We start from the raw sequence: 17,736 nt of genomic DNA, 5'->3' as shown, positions 1-17,736 counted from the left end.
ATTGTTATGTATCTATTATATGATCAGATCTATAATTTTAGAGTAGAAATTATCATTTTTCTTACAGGAACATATGAATTAATGTCTTATTTAACTAACAGAACCTGTGCTAACAACAAGAAGTTTAAAGCATACTCACACCAATCTTTTCTTCTATGAGTTGCCGAGCATAGTCTATTTGCTGTGGAGTGCCACGAATTGTAAATAACTTCATATTAGGATCTGCATTAGGTGGAGGATTTCTCTGAAGTTCTATTCTTGCACCAGACTGTTGGCTTATGCTTTTTATGGTTTCACCCCCTAAAATCAAAACACAGTAATTTCTTTAAAGATTCACAGGATACAAGTGGAGCTATTCAAAAGGAATTGGTTACAATTAAGGAAGTTTTGAACAGTAGCCCATCTGCCAATATGCTATTAGGAGTTTCCATTTATTCTACACTTTAAATTAACTTACATAATATATAATCAATCATAAATTTTAAAGTTTTAAGACATAATTTAATATGTCTGTACCCAACCTTGAAATGAATTATAGCATCAACACTTGGTTCAAAGAAATTGCTTTTATAAAGCAATGAGAAACTAACACAATGACTTAAAAATTCAAAAATTTAAAAACATGCGTCAGGAAACAGCAAAGTAAACAAGAACACTCAAACCATTTTCCAGGTGAGAAGAAAAGTTTTTTACACTAATAATTAAACTGCTGATCCTCTTCTCTAGAAACCAATGTGATTCAAATCCCACTCTGGATTTAAGTGCGTATAAGGCCGTTCATTTAAGCTTTAGCTGTTACATATCAGCCATATCAGCATTAAGAACACTTTCCTACTAAAATACAGCCAAAGAAAAATCATTGCTATTCATCTACAACAGTAACAGAAATGGCATCCAGAAAATCAGATAAAGTGTTAAATTATTAACCACACATTAATAGTTTTAAATACATTGCCTTTTCCTATTATTAATCCAGTTTTCCCAGTGGGGACAATGAAATTAAATTCCTGTAGTCCACCAGGTGGTCCCATGTTCCAGTTGCCTTGACCTCTGCCTCTTCCTCGACCACCAGGTCCAGGTCCACCAGGATTACCAGCCTAAAGAGGGCAAAGACAAAGTCAGAAGAGTCAGAAACTCTTCTTTCCACAATAAAATTATCACATGTCTATTTTCCTCAATCTGAAATTTAGACAAATTGGGAGACGCCATCCACCCCCAAATCAACAAACCACCACCATCTTTTATTCTTTTTTACTGTGGTGAATAAGCTAGTGCACTTATGTGGCTGCCCTGCTGCCCCAAGATGTGTACCTTAAAGCAATTTAAACTTTCTAGCAATTAATAAAGTTTCATCAAACAGATTTTGATTTAAAAACTATGGAGGAGGACTTCCACATTTAATGAAGGAAAATATTCTTTAAATGAAAACAATGAAAATATTAACATTCTATCAAACCTGAACACTTCGAAGAAGGTCTGTAATAATTTCTGCAGCATGTTGACATCTGTCTGGAGGTCCTGTTATTTGTGCTATTCTATCAGGTGTTGTTCCATCATCTTCAAAACAATGAAACCAAATTGTATTAACATTAAATTAATGTGTCAAAAGAAATTGCCAGCAATGCTTAGAAAATTAAACCTAAGTACTCACCTGGCTTAAACTGAATTCTAACACCAGCATCATTTTGTATTTTTTTAATCATCTCTCCATTTCTTCCTATTACGATGCCAACAGCAAATCTTGGAATGGGGACCTTATACAAAGAAAACCAAGTATCAGGAAAGCCCTCTTCTGAGAAATGCATCTGCCTCAAACCACAGAGGCACTGTTTATGTAGAAGAGGTCAAAAAAGAGACAAAATACACTGCATTCTAAGTAGAGAAGTTGGGGGGGGGGGGGTGGTACAACACAATGCTAGAGAAGGCTATGTAACACAAAGCAGGAAAAATCCTACATTCTTTATGGGCGAGCATTCAACCATTTCTGAATTGGTATCTTTACTTACATCTATTCCTTCATTTCCTCCTATTCTTGACCCATACTCATTTCGAACTTCTCTGAAACCACCTTGATCACGAATTAACTCTAACACCATCTCCTTGGCTTGCTGAAGTAGAAAAAAAATTACCCAATTTAGGAAGCGTGTCTCAAAACATTGTAATTATTCATGCATGTTTTGCCCGCTGCCATCCACCCCAAACCCCACTCTGTAAAATATAAACTTAAGTTTACTTGAACTTTGTATGGGTCTCCTGTAATCCTAAGAGGTTTGTCAGCACCAGTATTCTGAGGTCCATCTTGGATCATAACCATTTTAACTCCAGCCCGTTCCTGTTAATCATAGAAATCAGATGGATTAACAAAAGGGGAGAAGGAGGAAACAGGCTTCAAAATAGAAAGTAATCATTTTACACAGTAATACCTGAAGCTGTTTAATAGTCTCTCCCCCCTTTCCAATAACTAATCCTGCTTTGCTAGCTGGAATCATGATTTCTTGAACCGCATTTCCTGGCCCATCACCATGATGGAAGCCAGGGGCTGGTCTTCCTTTTTCAACAATCTGGTCCAGTAACCGTTTTGCTGATCTGTTAACAAATTAATAGTCAATACAAAATAATCAGGTATTTCATACATCCCAATTCAGATTTAGGTGGCCTAAAAGTAAATTTTAAAAATTCAAAGGAAATATCATCAATATCAAAAACTGAAACCATGCAATAAAGTTTCCAGGTATATAATCTTCAATATTTTTAAGAACAGTATGAAACTTCCAAGAAGACATACCCTACTTCTAAAGTTATCTCAGAATAAAGCTCATTCATCTGAAAATTAAATAATGCATTTATTTGTAAAACTTTACTTTGGTTACTCATGTTAAAATTTATTTGTTCATTCAACAAATAATTTAAATATGTCAACTATATATGCCAGGTAGTATTCTAGGTTGGGGTTACAGCAGTGAAATAAATAGTCAAGGTATTTGCTGATGTGGCTTAACTTTATTAAATAAGTAAAAACAGAAGGTTAAATAACTTATTTGTTAAGTGCGATAAAGAATATTAAAGCAAAATAAGAAGGACAGATTATATGTGTGTGTGAAGGGATGCTATTTCATGTAAAATAGATGAATGAGGAATTCCCTGGCAGTCTAGTAGCTAGGACTCTGCACTTCCACTGCAGTGGGGCATAAGTCCAATCTCTGGTCAAGCAACTAAGATCTGGGCAGCCGCATAGTAGTGATCAAAAAGTAAATAAATAAAAATAAACAAAAACTTTACTGATAAGGAGACATTTAACCCAAGACCTGAAGTACAGAAGTGACTATGAAAACATCTGGGGGGAAAACATCTCAGGGAGAAGAACTAAAGGATTCAAATGAGAAACATGCTTGGTGTCCTGAAAAAACAGAGAAGAGGCTAAACAGAAAAGAGGCTACTAGAACAGAGTGAGCTGGGAGAATGGCAAAATATTCAGTGAGAAAGGTGGCAGGGAACCTGAGCCATGATAAAGACACTGACTTCTACTGTAAATGGTAAAGCATTGGAGGGTTTTGAACAAAGTAGTATATGAATTGACTCACATTTTAAAAGGATCGGTGTGTCTGTATTATAATTGGACAAAGCTAAACAAACAAACAAAAAAACAGAAACACCTTGCAGTAACACAGGCAAATGGTGACAGAAATAAGATGACATGGAAGGTGGTAAGAAGAGACTGAATTCTAAATAAATATTGAAAGGTAAAATGACCAAGAGTTGCTTATGGATAAATGAGTCATAAAAGAAAGATAAAAGTATTAGAATAATTGTCACACAATGAAATGAGATGAATTAGATAAGTAAAAGAAAACGTATGGAGTGGAAAAACAATGATTCTGTTTTTAACAAGCTAAACTTTGAGATGTGTAAAAGACATCCAAGTGGAGAGTATACTGAGGAAGCAACAGAATATATACATATGGAATTTAGGGAATGAAATCAAAGCTGAAGATTCAAGCAGTGAGCACCTTTTAAGTTTTTTGGTAAAAGAGACCTGAAAAATAGAAATGTGGGGTTCAAAGATGATTTTATGTTCAGATAGAGGGATTTTTAAAGCATGTTTTTGTGCTTTTAGAAATTTTCTAGAAAAGGGGAAAAGTAATAATGCAGAAGAAAAGTTGGTTCAATTGCAGGGACAATATCCTTCAGGAAGGAAGGACTAGAACATGATTTTCATACTTACTGGACAGACTCAGGTGTCCCAGTTAACATACAAGACCTTTCTGGAAGGCCACCACTGTCTACAAGTAAAAAGAAACAAAAATCTTAGGCCAAGAAAAGAATAACAGCATCATTTTCACTAACAACTTTAAAAATGCTAATTTTCTTGTGATTTTGAAAATTACAGCAAGAGAATAACATTACCAGGAGCTATCTGTATTTTACATCCAGATTCCTGTTGTATGCGTGAGATCTGTTCACCTCCTCTGCCAATTACTAGTAAGAAAAAAGAAAATTATTTGCTGAAAGGTTTTAAAGCGTATTTTGATTATATCTTTTCAAAGTTTAAAAAAAATTAGATTACTTACTAAATCCAACCATTCCATCTGGAACTTTGTATTCTTCTGTCATTACAGACCTGCTAAGAAATGACAGAAACTAACATTTTTCTTCGAAGAAATGTAATTTGTTTACAAATAAAAATAAACATAGAAATCTAACAGCTTCTACAAGCTTAAACTAAGTTTGTAGGCAAACAGTTAAAATACTCAAAAGTAAAAATATGAGGCCTATGTAGCTAAAAAAGCAGATGGGGTGCAGTTCAGAATTATCATTTTAAGTTATTTTAGTCCACTTTAGTTTTTCTGAAGAGTGGCTAATTCCACCCATCCTTCCAAAGTATAAATGTATTTCACTCAAAAAGAGAACTGATCATTCACTATTACCTATTTGAGTCACGGGAAAGGATTCACACACACAGACATGTATATTTACTACTTACTAACTTGGTTATATTTCACATTGAATTCAACTAAAACTTGCAAAATACTCTTTGAAAAGCTTTTATTTTACTATACCTTTGCTGCTGATGCATCGGTGGTAACTGTGTTCCAAAAGCTGCCAAAAAATTAAATGAAATAAAAATTATTTTATTTAAATTGACAGATGTTTAACAATATAATCATTTAAAGCAATTCTACAATTTTCCCCTGACATAAGACAACATCTTGAAAAGAATAAAATTTTATGCAGAATGCTTAAATCAACAGAGTTGGCAAGGACTCAGCGAAAGGGCAGACATTATTAGCAATAGCATTAAAAAATGTCCTTTTTCAACTGTTGTTAAGCAACAATTAAGAAATGGAACTGTAACACTTATGCTCACAGCAGCACAATTCACAATAGCCAAGACATGGAAACAATCTAACCGTCTGTTGACAGAAGAATGGATAAAGGGAGATATGGTATATATACAGAGTAAAATACTATTAGCCATAAAAAAGAATGAAATATTGCCATTCACAGGAAAATGGATGCAACTAAATATTACCATACCAAGTGAAGTCAGAAAGAGAAAGACAAATACCACATGATATCACTTATATGTGGAATCTAAAATATGACACAAATGAATCTATCTAAGAAATAGAAATAGACTCATGGGCAGAGAACAGACTTGTGATTGATGGAGGGGGGGGCTGTTGGTGGAGGGATGGAGTGAGAGATTGAGGTTAGTTAGATACAAACTATACATATATATGGATAAGCAACATGTTCTTACTGTACAGTACAGGGAACTATATTCAATATCCAATGATAGACCATAACAGAAAATATAACAACTATCCATCAATTAAAAAGTGGGAGTTATAAAACAAATTGAATACATAAAATGATTTAGCAACCAAATCTTATACACACTGCCATAACAGAACTGGAATATTATAAAGATAGAAGGTATATTTTTACCAATAAATTCATTCAAAAAGAAAATTTATGGCCTTCAAGTAACTTCAAAGATACCACAAAACATAGGAACAAAATCCTGTTATTAAAATCTAGTTTTTAAGCAAATTTAAAATAAATACTTACAGTCATTTTGAGGAGCAACTTTCTTAGCATCTGGCTGATCTGCAAAATTAAAGAGTCTTTTAATTTTTTGCCAATAATATAAGACTCAGCTCCCCCATACCCAATCAAGAACACCAATATAAACATTTATTGAAATAGCTGAGGGTATGGTTTATCATTTCAACCAAAACCACCAAAACTCAGCCCAAACACTTAGGAATCGAAACAAAGAAAACTACACTTCTTTCATGCTCTTCATGTTTAAAAGATGCACAGACATTAAAAGAAAATTCTTTTTACTGAATCAAATCACTGACCTTAACGTATGTCAATCACTTTAGAATGATACAAGAAAGTATTTAGTCCATTAGTTAGCAAAACATCACATGCTAAAGTCTAATGATGCTTCCCACTGTAGGAACTGAAGATTGGAAGGAAAAGAACCTATCAAAATGTGAAATTTTGACATATCAAAAGCTGAGTGTACCTGACAATGAACACAAAGCTATGCAAAATAAGAAAAAAAAAAAAATCACATTACAAGGCAATCTCAAGCTAAACTGTTCTACTGTTCCTAACCAAACATTTCACAGCATAAACAGCATAAACTTCAGCAGAAACTCAACAACTACATGACTTCATCTTTATCTACATCCTTTACACACATGAATACAATGCATTCCTTAGAATAGACAACCTACAGCTCAAAGTACTACATTCTCCTCCCCCCTTCAAACTTAAATGATTAAACATCAGAATGTTGTGCAGCAAAAATTCAGACACATAATCCAAGAAATATTTGTGTCCATTTAAGAATCCACTGGTTTATTTCACGTTTACATACTGAACACAGGTAATAAATAAAAATTCCTGCCTTTAAAAGGAGAGGGCATTCCCTCCCAGTGTGTTGTACTGCTCGGACTTGTCCAAGAGCCATCTACACATAAAATAAAAAGAATACATTACATACAACATCTGAAGCATCATTAGCTCATTTTTTTTTTTGTATATTAAAACCTCACTATAAATGTGAAAGACACTTAAATAAAAGGAAACCAAGTACTCCTGATCAAAAGCTACAAATACATTCTATAAGCTCATTCAGAATCCTCCTTTAAAAAAGAATAAAAGGGCAAAAAGAAAATGTATCAAAATTCATACATCAAATCTAAAATAAAAAATACGTGCAGACTTCTAAGTTCAGAAGCTTCAACAATTATGTTTTTTTAAAAAATACAAAGCACTGTATATCTACTGTTTTAAGCCACATTTTGAGTTAAACCTGAAACACAAAACAAGGTACTAAAGCAAACAAAAAGGTAACAATGGTATAACCTGCAACACACGAAAGTAGCAATCTATATAGCAACTTCAACCTTTAAAGTGAAATCTAAAATAACAAAGTAATGAGAATATAGCATCTCAGATTAATTCATGTATGATGAGAAAAACCAGTGAAATGTTTCCTAGACTTTTACTTCAGTATATTAACAAGTTGTCTGTGCAAACTATCAATCTGGCACAATCCTAAAAAAGGAAAAATGATGTCTTCTACTAAGACAAAGCTGGCTGGTTAACTCAAATTTTACCTACCTTGTTTAGGTCTCTTTTTACCCCCTCTCCTTCTGAGGCCAATATAACCCTTATAATTTTAGGAACCTTATAATAAAAGCAATGTTTCAAAAAAAGAACACTTGAAAAACAATGAAAATCACTTCAACTAGACTCTGTAAAAACAATTTAAAATATTTATGGCTATAACTTACCTCCATCTTCCAAAGGTCTTTTTTGTCCCCCATAACCATAGTCATTTGAATTCAGTGACGTACCAGCATCACCTCCAATTTTTGCTGCAATCTTAAAAAACAAAAACACATCATCAAGGGAAGAATCATAGCTTTAACTATTCATTACTAAATTTCCTCACATATGCTAAATATCTATCACGTAGGAAAATTAACTTGATAGACAAATTAATTCAATTTATTACTATTAATAACTTCAGAAAGTTAAATAATCATCATCTGAAAGTTTCTCATATATCTCTATAAAAACCAAAGTAATCAATTAGAAATCTTTAGAAGACTGACTAAACAACTTTGAGGAAAGCCTGACTCCTAATTGTATCTTCTCCATGACCCTGTGTTGGCACAGAGAACAGCTGTGAACAGCTTATGAGATGCTAAGGCTATGCTGCCTAACAAGGTGTAAAACGCTAGTCACATCTGGTCAGTGAAACCTTGATATGTCTAGTCCAAACTGAGATGTGCTTCAATTGTAAAAGACACACTAAGCAGTGACACCGTGGAACAAATAAAAAGAATGTAACGCATCCCCCAATTTTTATACTGAATAATTAAAATGGCAATATTTTAGGTATGTTGAGTTAAAATATGTAACTTGCATAATACTTCTTCTGGACAATCTTTTCCTAAGGAAACGAGGAGGCGTGGGGGAAACCTGGGAAGCTGTACATCTATTATAGAACCATGTCCTGGGGCAAACGTCATTTAAGAAGTACCAGCCTCACAAGTGAGGCAAAACCAGGGGATATTTATGGCATTTTTCTATGAAAAAGGAAATGGAAGTAAAATTGCTGAGTGCCAACAGACCAAACTCTACACTGTAATAAATGTTTTATACTCATTTTGTCACTGAATCACAACTATTCTATGAGATAAGAGTGTTTCTGAGATAATTATTTTACAACTGAAAAACATCTCAAGAGGCATAGTAAGTCAATGGTGAAGTTCCAATTTCTACAGAGTTCCACAGAAATTACTGAAGGGGTAGTCACCAAAGATGGGTGATGCACTGATGCTATTTGAATCTTGAGTTATGTTTGAAATTTTCCATGATAAAAGTTAAAGAGAAAGTGAAACTTTTGATGACTGGAATTCTTCCAAAGACAGATCTTGATGTGGAACTAAACCAAGTGCCTCAAGCTTCACTATAATTAGAAAACTGTGAAGGATAAGTGTATTTAACAACCTGAATTCACAATGTATCACATAAGTCCTGATCCCATATACCAAATATATTTCCTAGGGTTCCCAGATTTCCCTTTTTCTCACCTGTAAATGCAAACACCCACTACAAAGCATATTAGGATTAAATATAAAAATGCTTGATAAAGAGATATTTCTTGATGCTATAGCTTTGGTCACTCTAACCTACCTTAATCATCTTTCACTTTCTCAAAAGCTTATTTGTATATTTGATCTAATTAATATTATTTCTTTTTTTGAAAATTTTCCTCATCACACCTGAAAATTGCTTTTCCACTTCAGTTTTAAAGCAATGAGCATCTGAATTGTTGCAAAGGAACTTAGCTGCTGGGCACTGATTTATAAGGGAAGTATTCCAGGTCTGAGAAACAACAATATAAATGAAGGAAGTAGTTTAGGCTGGCAATACCTTCTTCAATTAGCTTTTATAAATACTCTGAGTTTGCAAAGCAGCACTCCTTGAACGCCAAGGAACTTCTGCATAGAAAAGGGATACTTAATTGGATACCTTCCTATTTATTGAATAGTTCTAAAAATATCCAAATGAAAAATGATCATAAGTTCACTCAGAAGAACCAGTTAACACCATCTCAAAAATTCCAAACCAATACAAAAACATTTTGTTTGTGAAGTCGCTTCGGTCCAGTTCAACTCTTTGCAACCCCATGGACTGTAGCCCACCAGGCTCCCCTGTCCATGGGATTTCCCAGGCAAGAATACTGAAGTGTTGCCACTTCCTTCTCCAGGGGAGCTTCCCAACCCAGGGATCAAACCCACATTGCCTGCATTGGCAGGCGGGTTCTTTACCACTAGTGCCACCTGGGAAGCCCCTTCACTCAAAATGTCAGTGAAGAGCTTTTAGTAAAAATACCACTTACTATTCGATCAGTTAAACATACATTTGCTAGGTTACTTCACAGGATTAATTTAAGAGAAATAGTAATCCTTAAACTTCAACCTCTAGCTATACAAAATTCTTATGAGACCAGTAGAACTACGTACAGGCAACTTCTTTGATTTTAATTTACAATAAGAGTGTTCTATTTCGACTCTCCTTACTTCTCAAAAGGGTAAATAATTTTTGTATTTTCATTGTTTTAGCATTTTCCACCTTTTCTTCATTGATTATTCCTAGAATCCAAGAATTTTGGAGTTGAAAGAAAAGATTCAGTCATACCACCTAATTTTCAAGATTAAAACAGTAAAACCACAAACAACAACAACACACAAAAGGCTGACTTTCAGAAGTAATTACCTAAATGCCCAAAATGACTATCTCCTAAGTTTCAGTCTACATACTTCCTTAGGCTTTGGGGTCCAACCGTGATTTGGGGTCAGTGGTAATTCTGGTTTTACTGCTTTGTGTCCTTGCCAAATTTCCTTAAGCATTTTGTGCCCCATTCATCTTCTGTGTACAAAAGAGATAAATAGTTTCTCCACTTACCTTGTAGGATAATTGTAGGAATTAAATGAGTTAATACACATATGCTTAGCACAGAGCCCTAATATGTAGCATATAAATTGCCAGTTACTATGAACAAGTCAGCACACTAGAATTCAACAATAATACAGAGTTCACAAGACTTCAAACGTTTGGTTCAAAAATTTTAACAGCTTTTTATTTGTACTGATCAAGGACATACATTTTGAAAGAATGCAATTATTTTCAAAACAAAATTTCATCACTAATTCATTAAAGATATGTTGATTCAATTTAATAAATATTGAGTACCTACTATGGTAAAGGTCCTAATGGACTGTTTCCATGCACCAGAAATGTGAAGAGGCTAGAAATATTACCAGGCCACCATTTCATTAATATTGTCCCCCTTTCTATAGTCCTAAGTCTTTATTATTATAACCAAGTTTTGCTATCCTATCTCAAAACATGTTACTAAAAAAATCCCCCAAAACAAAACTCTCAAATGCTAGTTTTCACTGAAGAGAATAATGGCAAGTAAAAAGTCAAGAGTTCTATTTAAAAAATTTTTCTTTTTATTCAAACATAGTAGTCTGAATTACTTTCACAATTATCAAGGAAGAGGTTTAAAGAATTGAGTATCTAACAACTAATTTAATAGTTGTTTAGAGGGGAAGTGATGAGGATTGATCATCTTGCTTAACCTGCAATCTACTACTCAGTCTCAGATTTACGTTTATCTTCATATAACTTTAAGGGGAAAAAAGTAGATATATATTAATTTTCTAATGTTTCAGGGACAGAACTTATTATCAGTGTGATCACTAAATATCTAGTCAAAGAATTTCAACATCACCCTCTACAGATAAACTTGAAATAGCCAAATATAATTTCTAAACTATACCGTTGGAAACCCTAGAGAAGCAATTTGGTGCCCTTGTGTTAGATTTGGCTCACAGAGTATTATAAAATCTGAAAACTTCACATTTAAAAAAAGTTATTAGAATTCTCTGGAAAAAAGACTGGGCTCCACTGCCAGATGGCAACAATCAGCTGGAGTAAAGGCTACTAGCTTTAACTAGGTCCAGGGTCCAGGGACCCTAATCATTTGTGCTGCTTTCCTGCATAACAAAGAACTGTTCAGCTGAAATGCCAATAGATTTCCCACCAGTATGTAGCTCTTTGAAGGCAATAAGCTGTTCTTATACCTCTTCCTTCCAAAGAACATAGCATAATACTCTGGACAAAGAAAAGAAACTTAAGGTTAGATGGAGATTTTGGAAATACAATTCAGAATCCATTTAATACAAATAAGGAAAAAAGGAGTTCAAATACTAACCTAACTTGTTCCTTCAGCCCAAACACCTTTCCCTATACTCCACCTGAGTAATCAGACAAGCAGCTACTACCAATATATATGGAAGCATTCTCAGATACAATGAGAAGGGGCAATTCAACTCAAATGCTAAACTTGAGAATATCAGATTTAAGATCAATTCTGAAGAAATAATCAAATCACAGCAAAGACACTTATAAACTCTATTGCAGGACAAGAAATCCATAGTTTGAGGACAATTTCTGTATTAAAAAAGCATTCTAACTTGGTAAGAAGATTGTCTTCGGATGTTGTATCCATCTGCACTTTTTCTTACCTCATTTCCCACCCTCCTTCCCCACCCAACCCTATCCTCCAATGACTTCACTCTCAGGTTCTCATTTTCCCCCAAACCCCCATACCTTAGTGCATGCTGCTTCTTTATCCACTGGTCAAACTCTCATTCTTTAATGCCTTGCTTAAAATACCAGTCCTTTGGCCGTAGGGTACCCCACTCCCTTGTGATGTGTACAGTACCTGATTCACAGCAGAACTCTATAAATGTTTACAGAACAAATGGACGAATTAACAGTGCCTAAATCTTGTCTACGCTTTGAAAGCATTAATCAGATACTACTACTCTTTTGCATTTGGTTCCTTGACTATATCATGGCTTCCTAGAAAGCAAAAAAATCCAATTAACACATTTAAAAAAGTCTCCAGTATGGAAGTAGAGTGTACGAAACAAATTGATTTAATGCGCTGCCTGAATAAATTAATTCTGGTTGAGTCTTCTCTAAAAACCCCTCTAACAGGGTTGCTGTGATTATATTAACGTCTCAGTCACAATTTCAAACACGTTCAGAAATAGTAAATAAAAATTAGGTAAACAAATCGAATAATTAGTGTTAATGGTACCCCCCCTGCTGACTACTTGGAAAATTTCTGATTATAAACAAGTACAGGTACATTTTTATTTATAATGTGTTCACATTATAAAAATATGAGCGATATGCTACATCACTGCAGACTTTATGGATTTTGAGTCAAATGATCCTTTAATCCAACTAGGGGTTAAAAAAAGTAAGTTAACGAAGTGAACTCCTAATGTTATCAAAACATACCACAAAATTGATTTCTGATTACCATTAGCTTAACACTGTATTCCAAAAATGTCTAGCATCTAATACGCATCGTGTCACGAAAATTCTTACTTTTGCTTTAGACACAAGTTCATACCGACATCATACATTTGAAAATTACATGAAAACTATATGAAGGTAAAGTTCAAATTAAATCCTAGAGTACAACGGTACTTCAATCCTAGAGTACAACGGTACTTCTTTTTTTTAACAGCTCCCGTTTGGGAAAGTGCCTTCAGGGCAAATGTACGCACCTACGTAATACAAAGAGTCCTGGTCAGTTTACGACTCTGAACTGAGAGGCAGATTCAAATTGAAACTTCGGGTTTGAGGACCTGAAGCCATTTTGAGAAGAGGGAAGGAGCCATAGAACACACGTAAATCCCGCCCTAAGGAGGGATTCCAGCCCGGGATACTAGTGCTATCGTAATTCTCTTCCTTGAATGTGTGAAAGTGAATGATACTGAAAGATTAACTGCGGGAGAGTTCGAATGGGCTGGAAGCTCTAAAGACTGCTTTAATGACAGGTCCCATCCCTTACTATGGCTCCTACAGACGGACCCTAGTCCTTTCCCAAACTCCTTACTAGAAGCTTCTATGCTATTGTGTAAAACTACGCGCGCTTTATCCCATTGAGGTGGATGTTCACTCAGAAGAAAAGGAAATGCTAACTCCTTGGAGAAAAAGGCGCGAGTACCGCAAAAGCTGGAAAATAACCTAAAGCCATCTTCGCAAAGCATGCGTTGGGGTTCAAAGTGGCTCACACACTAGGAACACAAAACCCGAATTCCAGCTTCTAATCAGTATTACCAACGTGGAGAAACGTGAGTCTTCTCACATTTCAGAGGCCGGAAGGGCACTTCTTTCCTCTTCCTAACGCGCGAAGAAGTAGCGGCCTACTCAGCCAGCGGCCAATTACCGTGAGCTGTCGGGATCCCGCCGCGCGGTCCTGACTTACCTGCCGGGCTCTCTGCAGTGCATCTTTGAAAGCATCGTTAACTCCTCCACCACCACCGCCGCCGCCTCCGCCACCGGCTGAGCCAGAGGAGGGTGGAGGCACTGTTGAATAGTCTGCCATGCCTACACTACAGTGGCCGCTACCGATTCTTCCCAGTGACCTCTCAGCCAACTGCTAAGAAAGAAAGAAAATGGCGGCCGTCAAGCCTGTATCGCATTCTTGTGCGACCATCGTGCCGTAAAGGGGCGGAGACTGAGAGACGAAAATCTCGCGATGTTTTGAGGCAACGCGCTTGCTTGGGGGAGAGAAGCTAGAAAAAGGCGAGGAGACATCGCGATAATTGTCTTTATATTTCGCGAGAATGGGGTTTACTTTGGCACCGCCTCTTTGTGCATCCTTGGGCTAAGGTGGTACGGTTTTCCTGCTTGGGTGCTGGGTAAAGACTCGTGGGGCGACTGCGGTTAGGTTTAATTTTTGAAAGCCTGGAGGAAAGGAGTAGTGTCTTATTGGCTACCGCCGCAGGGAGTAGAGTGGGTGGATTTTTTCACCGAGGGTCATTCTGTTGTATCCTTGGGGAAGCAGGTGACGTCGACCGGCGCAACGGCGGCGCAACAGTGTCTCGTGAGCGCTGCGGCCGGGAGTGCGCCTGGGAGAGAGCGCGCCCCGGCCGCCGCCAGGTGATGCTGCCGAAAACGTCCGCCCGGCCTAGCGGGAATGCGGCCTGATTTTCAGGGTAGTAAAGTGTCCCTGTATTTTACTTCTAGATTGTCAGTTTGCAGTTTTATCACAAGCTGGGTGAATCCAGGCTGGAGGCCTTTAGTTCTAGAGTTTATTTCACAAAGGTTTTGTGTAAATATTTTGGATGAGGCTGTGACGACATGATTGCTCATTTCTTTAATTTTTAGAAATGTGATTGTTCCTAAAATGTAGTTTTTGCCGGACTTAGTAGCCTAATATCGTATGTAACCATGGCCAGTTTTATTGAGGTCCTTATAGTTATGAACAGCATACATTCTTTGACAAAAATTCTTTGTGGCTTCTTAAAAGCACAGTTTCTTAAAAACACTGTTTCTTAAAAACAGTGTCCCAAACCTGTGAGAACTCAAATGTAATTTATTGTCATCTGGGGACTAGGTGGTTATTCTTATGTTATCTTAGGTTACCAGATAATTTCCTTTTGGAGCATATCGTCACACGTAATTTACTGCAGTGGTAGTAGTAGTTTAGACTCATTAGTAATAGTTTCAGACACATTACAATGCTTTAGGAGTCTATTACAGTGATTGTATTTCCCTCTCTGCCCCCATGTTTTCCTCTTAGGTAACAAAGAATGAGATAAAATGAACTTTACCAACTTTGGTATTTTGTTTAATGAATCAGTTCTCAAAGTTTTTGTTTAGTCTCTCAGTCATGTTTGACTCTTTGCGACCCCATGGCCTGCAGCACGCCAGGCTTCCCTGTGGGTCACCGTCTTAAGGAGTTTGCTCAAACTCATGTCCATTGAGTTGGTGATGCCATCCAACCATCTCATCCTCTGTCATCCCCTTCTGCCTGCAATCTTTCCAGCATCAGGGTCTTTTCCACTGAGTCAGCTCTTCTCAGCAGGTGGCCAAAGTATTGGAGCTTCGGCATCAGTCTTTCCAATGAGTTTTCAGGATTATATCCTTTACAACTGACTGGTTTGATCTCCTTACTGTCCAAGGGACTCCCGAGTCTTCTCCAGCACCACAGTTCTGAAGCCATCAGTTCTTTTTTATTGTCCGGCTGTCACATTCATACATGGCTACTGGAAAAACCATAAGTTTGACTATACGGGCCTTTATGGGCAAAGTGATGTCTCTACTTTTTAATACGCTGTTTAGGTTTGTCATTACTTTTCTTCCAAGGAGCAAGCGTCTTTTAATTTCATGGCTGCAGTCACCATCTGCAGTGATTTTGAAACCCAAGAAAATAAAGTCTTAACTTTCCATCCTTTCCCCATCTATTTGCCAGGAAGTGATGGGACTGAATGCCTTGATCTTTATTTTTTGAATGTTGAGTTTTAAGTCTCATGCTTTTCCATTGCTAGTCTTAGAGTAATGGAGAGAAATAGGTGCTGCAGTCTTCCTTACAGCTGAAGTTAATGTGTCCACTTGCTCAAGGCCCAAAATAAGTTGGATAACAGTTACATGCACGAAGATACATGTGGGCCATCATTCTCGTATTATTAGCTTTTCCTACCATCTTACAGCTCTGATTATCTTTTTCAGTGTGCAGCATGGCCATCTATTTAGCTATAGGGGAGATTTGTATTTGGAAAAGCAGTGCGTGTGTTGGGCTACAGATTTAAGAGTAACCGGTAAAAAGAAAATCTAAAAACAGTGTTGGGTGGTATTGCTAAATAGACTTCCTTCAGTTGTTCTTTGAGAAAGTCTGCCCAATAAATGGCATTTATTAGTCCGTAATTGATTTTTTTGATACTTTGTTAATTAGACATACACCAGTTAGTCCTTATTGACATAGTCACAGAGTGCTATAATTTACCTCCAAAGAGATAGACTTTATGTATACCACAATTTTAGTTACCTCTAAATATTAAAACATCTATTTCTGCTTTATTGACTGTGCCAAAGTCTTTGTGTGGATCACAACAAACTGTGGAAAGTTCTTTAAGAGATGGGAATACCAGACCACCTGATCTGCCTCTTGAGAAACCTGTATGCGGGTCAGGAAGCAACAGTTAGAACTGGACGTGGAACAACAGACTGGTTCCAAATAGGAAAAGGACTACATCAAGGCTGTATGTTGTCACCCTGCTTATTTAATTTATATTCAGAGTACGTCATGAGAAATGCTGGGATGGATGAAACACAAGCTGGAATTAAGATTGCCGGGAGAAATATCAATAACCTCAGATATGCAGATGACACCACCACCCTTATGGCAGAAAGGGAAGAAGAGCTAAAAAGCCTCTTGATGAAAGTGAAAGAGGACAGTGAAGAAGTTGGCTTAAAGCTCGACAATCAGAAAACTAAGGCATCCGGTCCCATCACTTCATGGCAGATAGATGGGGAAACAGTAGAAACAGTGGCAGACTTTATTTTTTGGGGATCCAAAATCACTGCAGGTGGTGACTGTAGTCATGAAATTAAAAGGCGCTTGCTCCTTGGTAGAAAAGCAATGACCAACCTAGGCAGCATATTAAAAAGCAGAGACATTACTTTACCAACAAAGGTCAGTCTAGTCAAGGCTATGGTTTTTCCATTAGCTGTGTATGAATGTGAGAGTTGGACTAGAAAGAAAGCTGAGCATTGAAGAATTGATTCTTTTGAACTATGGTGTTGGAGAAGACTCTTGAGAGTCCCTTGGAGTGCAGAGAGAGCCAACCAGTCCGTCCTAAAGGAGATCAGTCCTGAGGTTCATTGGAAGGCCTGATGTTGAAACTGAAACTCCAATACTTTGGCCACCTGATGCAAAGAGCTGACTCATTTGAATAAGACCCTGAAGCTGGGAAAGATTGAGGGCGGGAGGAGAAGAGGGTGACAGAGGATGAGATGGATGGCATCACCGACTCAATGGATATGAGTTTGAGTAAACTCCGGGAGTTGGTGATGGGCAGGGAGGCCTGACCCCCTGCAGGTGTGCTGCAGTCCATGGGGTCGCAAAGAGATACTACTGAGCGACTGAACTGAGCTGAAATATTGAAAATAAGTAAAGGCCTCCATTTCTATTTTTTTTTTTTTTGGTAAAGCCTCCTGGAAGTATGGATATTCTAGGATGGGAACCATTTGAAATCAGTTAAGACCAGGATTTCTTTGCCTCAGCACTGTTGACACTTTATGACCAGATGCTTTGCTTTGTAG

At 36.8% G+C, this 17,736-nt stretch overlaps 2 protein-coding genes and 1 long non-coding RNA gene across 24 annotated transcripts in view; 1 reads left to right on the top strand and 2 right to left on the bottom strand.

Annotated features, from left to right (window-relative positions):
* FUBP1 (far upstream element binding protein 1) overlaps nucleotides 1-14,311 on the bottom strand; it is a 33,720-nt gene extending 19,409 nt beyond the window's left edge. For 10 of the 18 annotated variants that reach the window (XR_011487815.1, XR_011487816.1, XR_002313612.2 and 7 more), the window contains exons 1-15: nucleotides 13,895-14,311; nucleotides 7,818-7,908; nucleotides 6,926-6,988; nucleotides 6,073-6,111; nucleotides 5,058-5,097; nucleotides 4,569-4,621; nucleotides 4,405-4,476; nucleotides 4,223-4,280; nucleotides 2,424-2,586; nucleotides 2,234-2,332; nucleotides 2,007-2,108; nucleotides 1,652-1,754; nucleotides 1,457-1,557; nucleotides 956-1,097; nucleotides 140-300 (exon numbers count right to left, since the gene is read on the bottom strand). Coding sequence is in view for 15 of the 18 variants with exons in the window: in XM_070467879.1 (XP_070323980.1) it covers nucleotides 140-300; nucleotides 956-1,097; nucleotides 1,457-1,557; nucleotides 1,652-1,754; nucleotides 2,007-2,108; nucleotides 2,234-2,332; nucleotides 2,424-2,586; nucleotides 4,223-4,280; nucleotides 4,405-4,476; nucleotides 4,569-4,621; nucleotides 5,058-5,097; nucleotides 6,073-6,111; nucleotides 6,926-6,988; nucleotides 7,818-7,908; nucleotides 13,895-14,014 (1,407 nt within the window). In the remaining 3 variants the exon portion in view is untranslated. The remainder of the gene's footprint in view (nucleotides 1-139; nucleotides 301-955; nucleotides 1,098-1,456; nucleotides 1,558-1,651; nucleotides 1,755-2,006; nucleotides 2,109-2,233; nucleotides 2,333-2,423; nucleotides 2,587-4,222; nucleotides 4,281-4,404; nucleotides 4,477-4,568; nucleotides 4,622-5,057; nucleotides 5,098-6,072; nucleotides 6,112-6,925; nucleotides 6,989-7,817; nucleotides 7,909-13,894) is intronic. The other 8 variants (XM_020891967.2, XM_070467882.1, XM_020891972.2 and 5 more) reach the window with 6 other exon arrangements.
* On the bottom strand, nucleotides 9,284-13,887 carry LOC139035208 (uncharacterized). Its single transcript, XR_011487817.1, has 2 exons — nucleotides 11,648-13,887; nucleotides 9,284-10,467 (listed from the first exon to the last, which is right to left on the bottom strand). It is a non-coding gene; the product is annotated as an uncharacterized lncRNA (long non-coding RNA).
* A 199-nt stretch (nucleotides 14,312-14,510) lies between the features above and the next one.
* DNAJB4 (DnaJ heat shock protein family (Hsp40) member B4) overlaps nucleotides 14,511-17,736 on the top strand; it is a 42,410-nt gene continuing 39,184 nt past the window's right edge. For 3 of the 5 annotated variants that reach the window (XM_020891994.2, XM_020891987.2, XM_020891986.2), the window contains exon 1: nucleotides 14,538-14,627. Coding sequence is in view for 1 of the 5 variants with exons in the window: in XM_020891999.2 (XP_020747658.1) it covers nucleotides 14,609-14,627 (19 nt within the window). In the remaining 4 variants the exon portion in view is untranslated. Of the gene's footprint in view, nucleotides 14,628-17,736 lie in introns of all 5 variants that reach the window. The other 2 variants (XM_020891999.2, XM_020891997.2) reach the window with 2 other exon arrangements.

The sequence above is a fragment of the Odocoileus virginianus genome, chromosome 5 (assembly GCF_023699985.2).
Source record: "Odocoileus virginianus isolate 20LAN1187 ecotype Illinois chromosome 5, Ovbor_1.2, whole genome shotgun sequence".
NCBI classification, from domain to species: Eukaryota; Metazoa; Chordata; class Mammalia; order Artiodactyla; family Cervidae; genus Odocoileus; species Odocoileus virginianus.
This window is presented reverse-complemented; position numbering and strand designations above follow the sequence as displayed.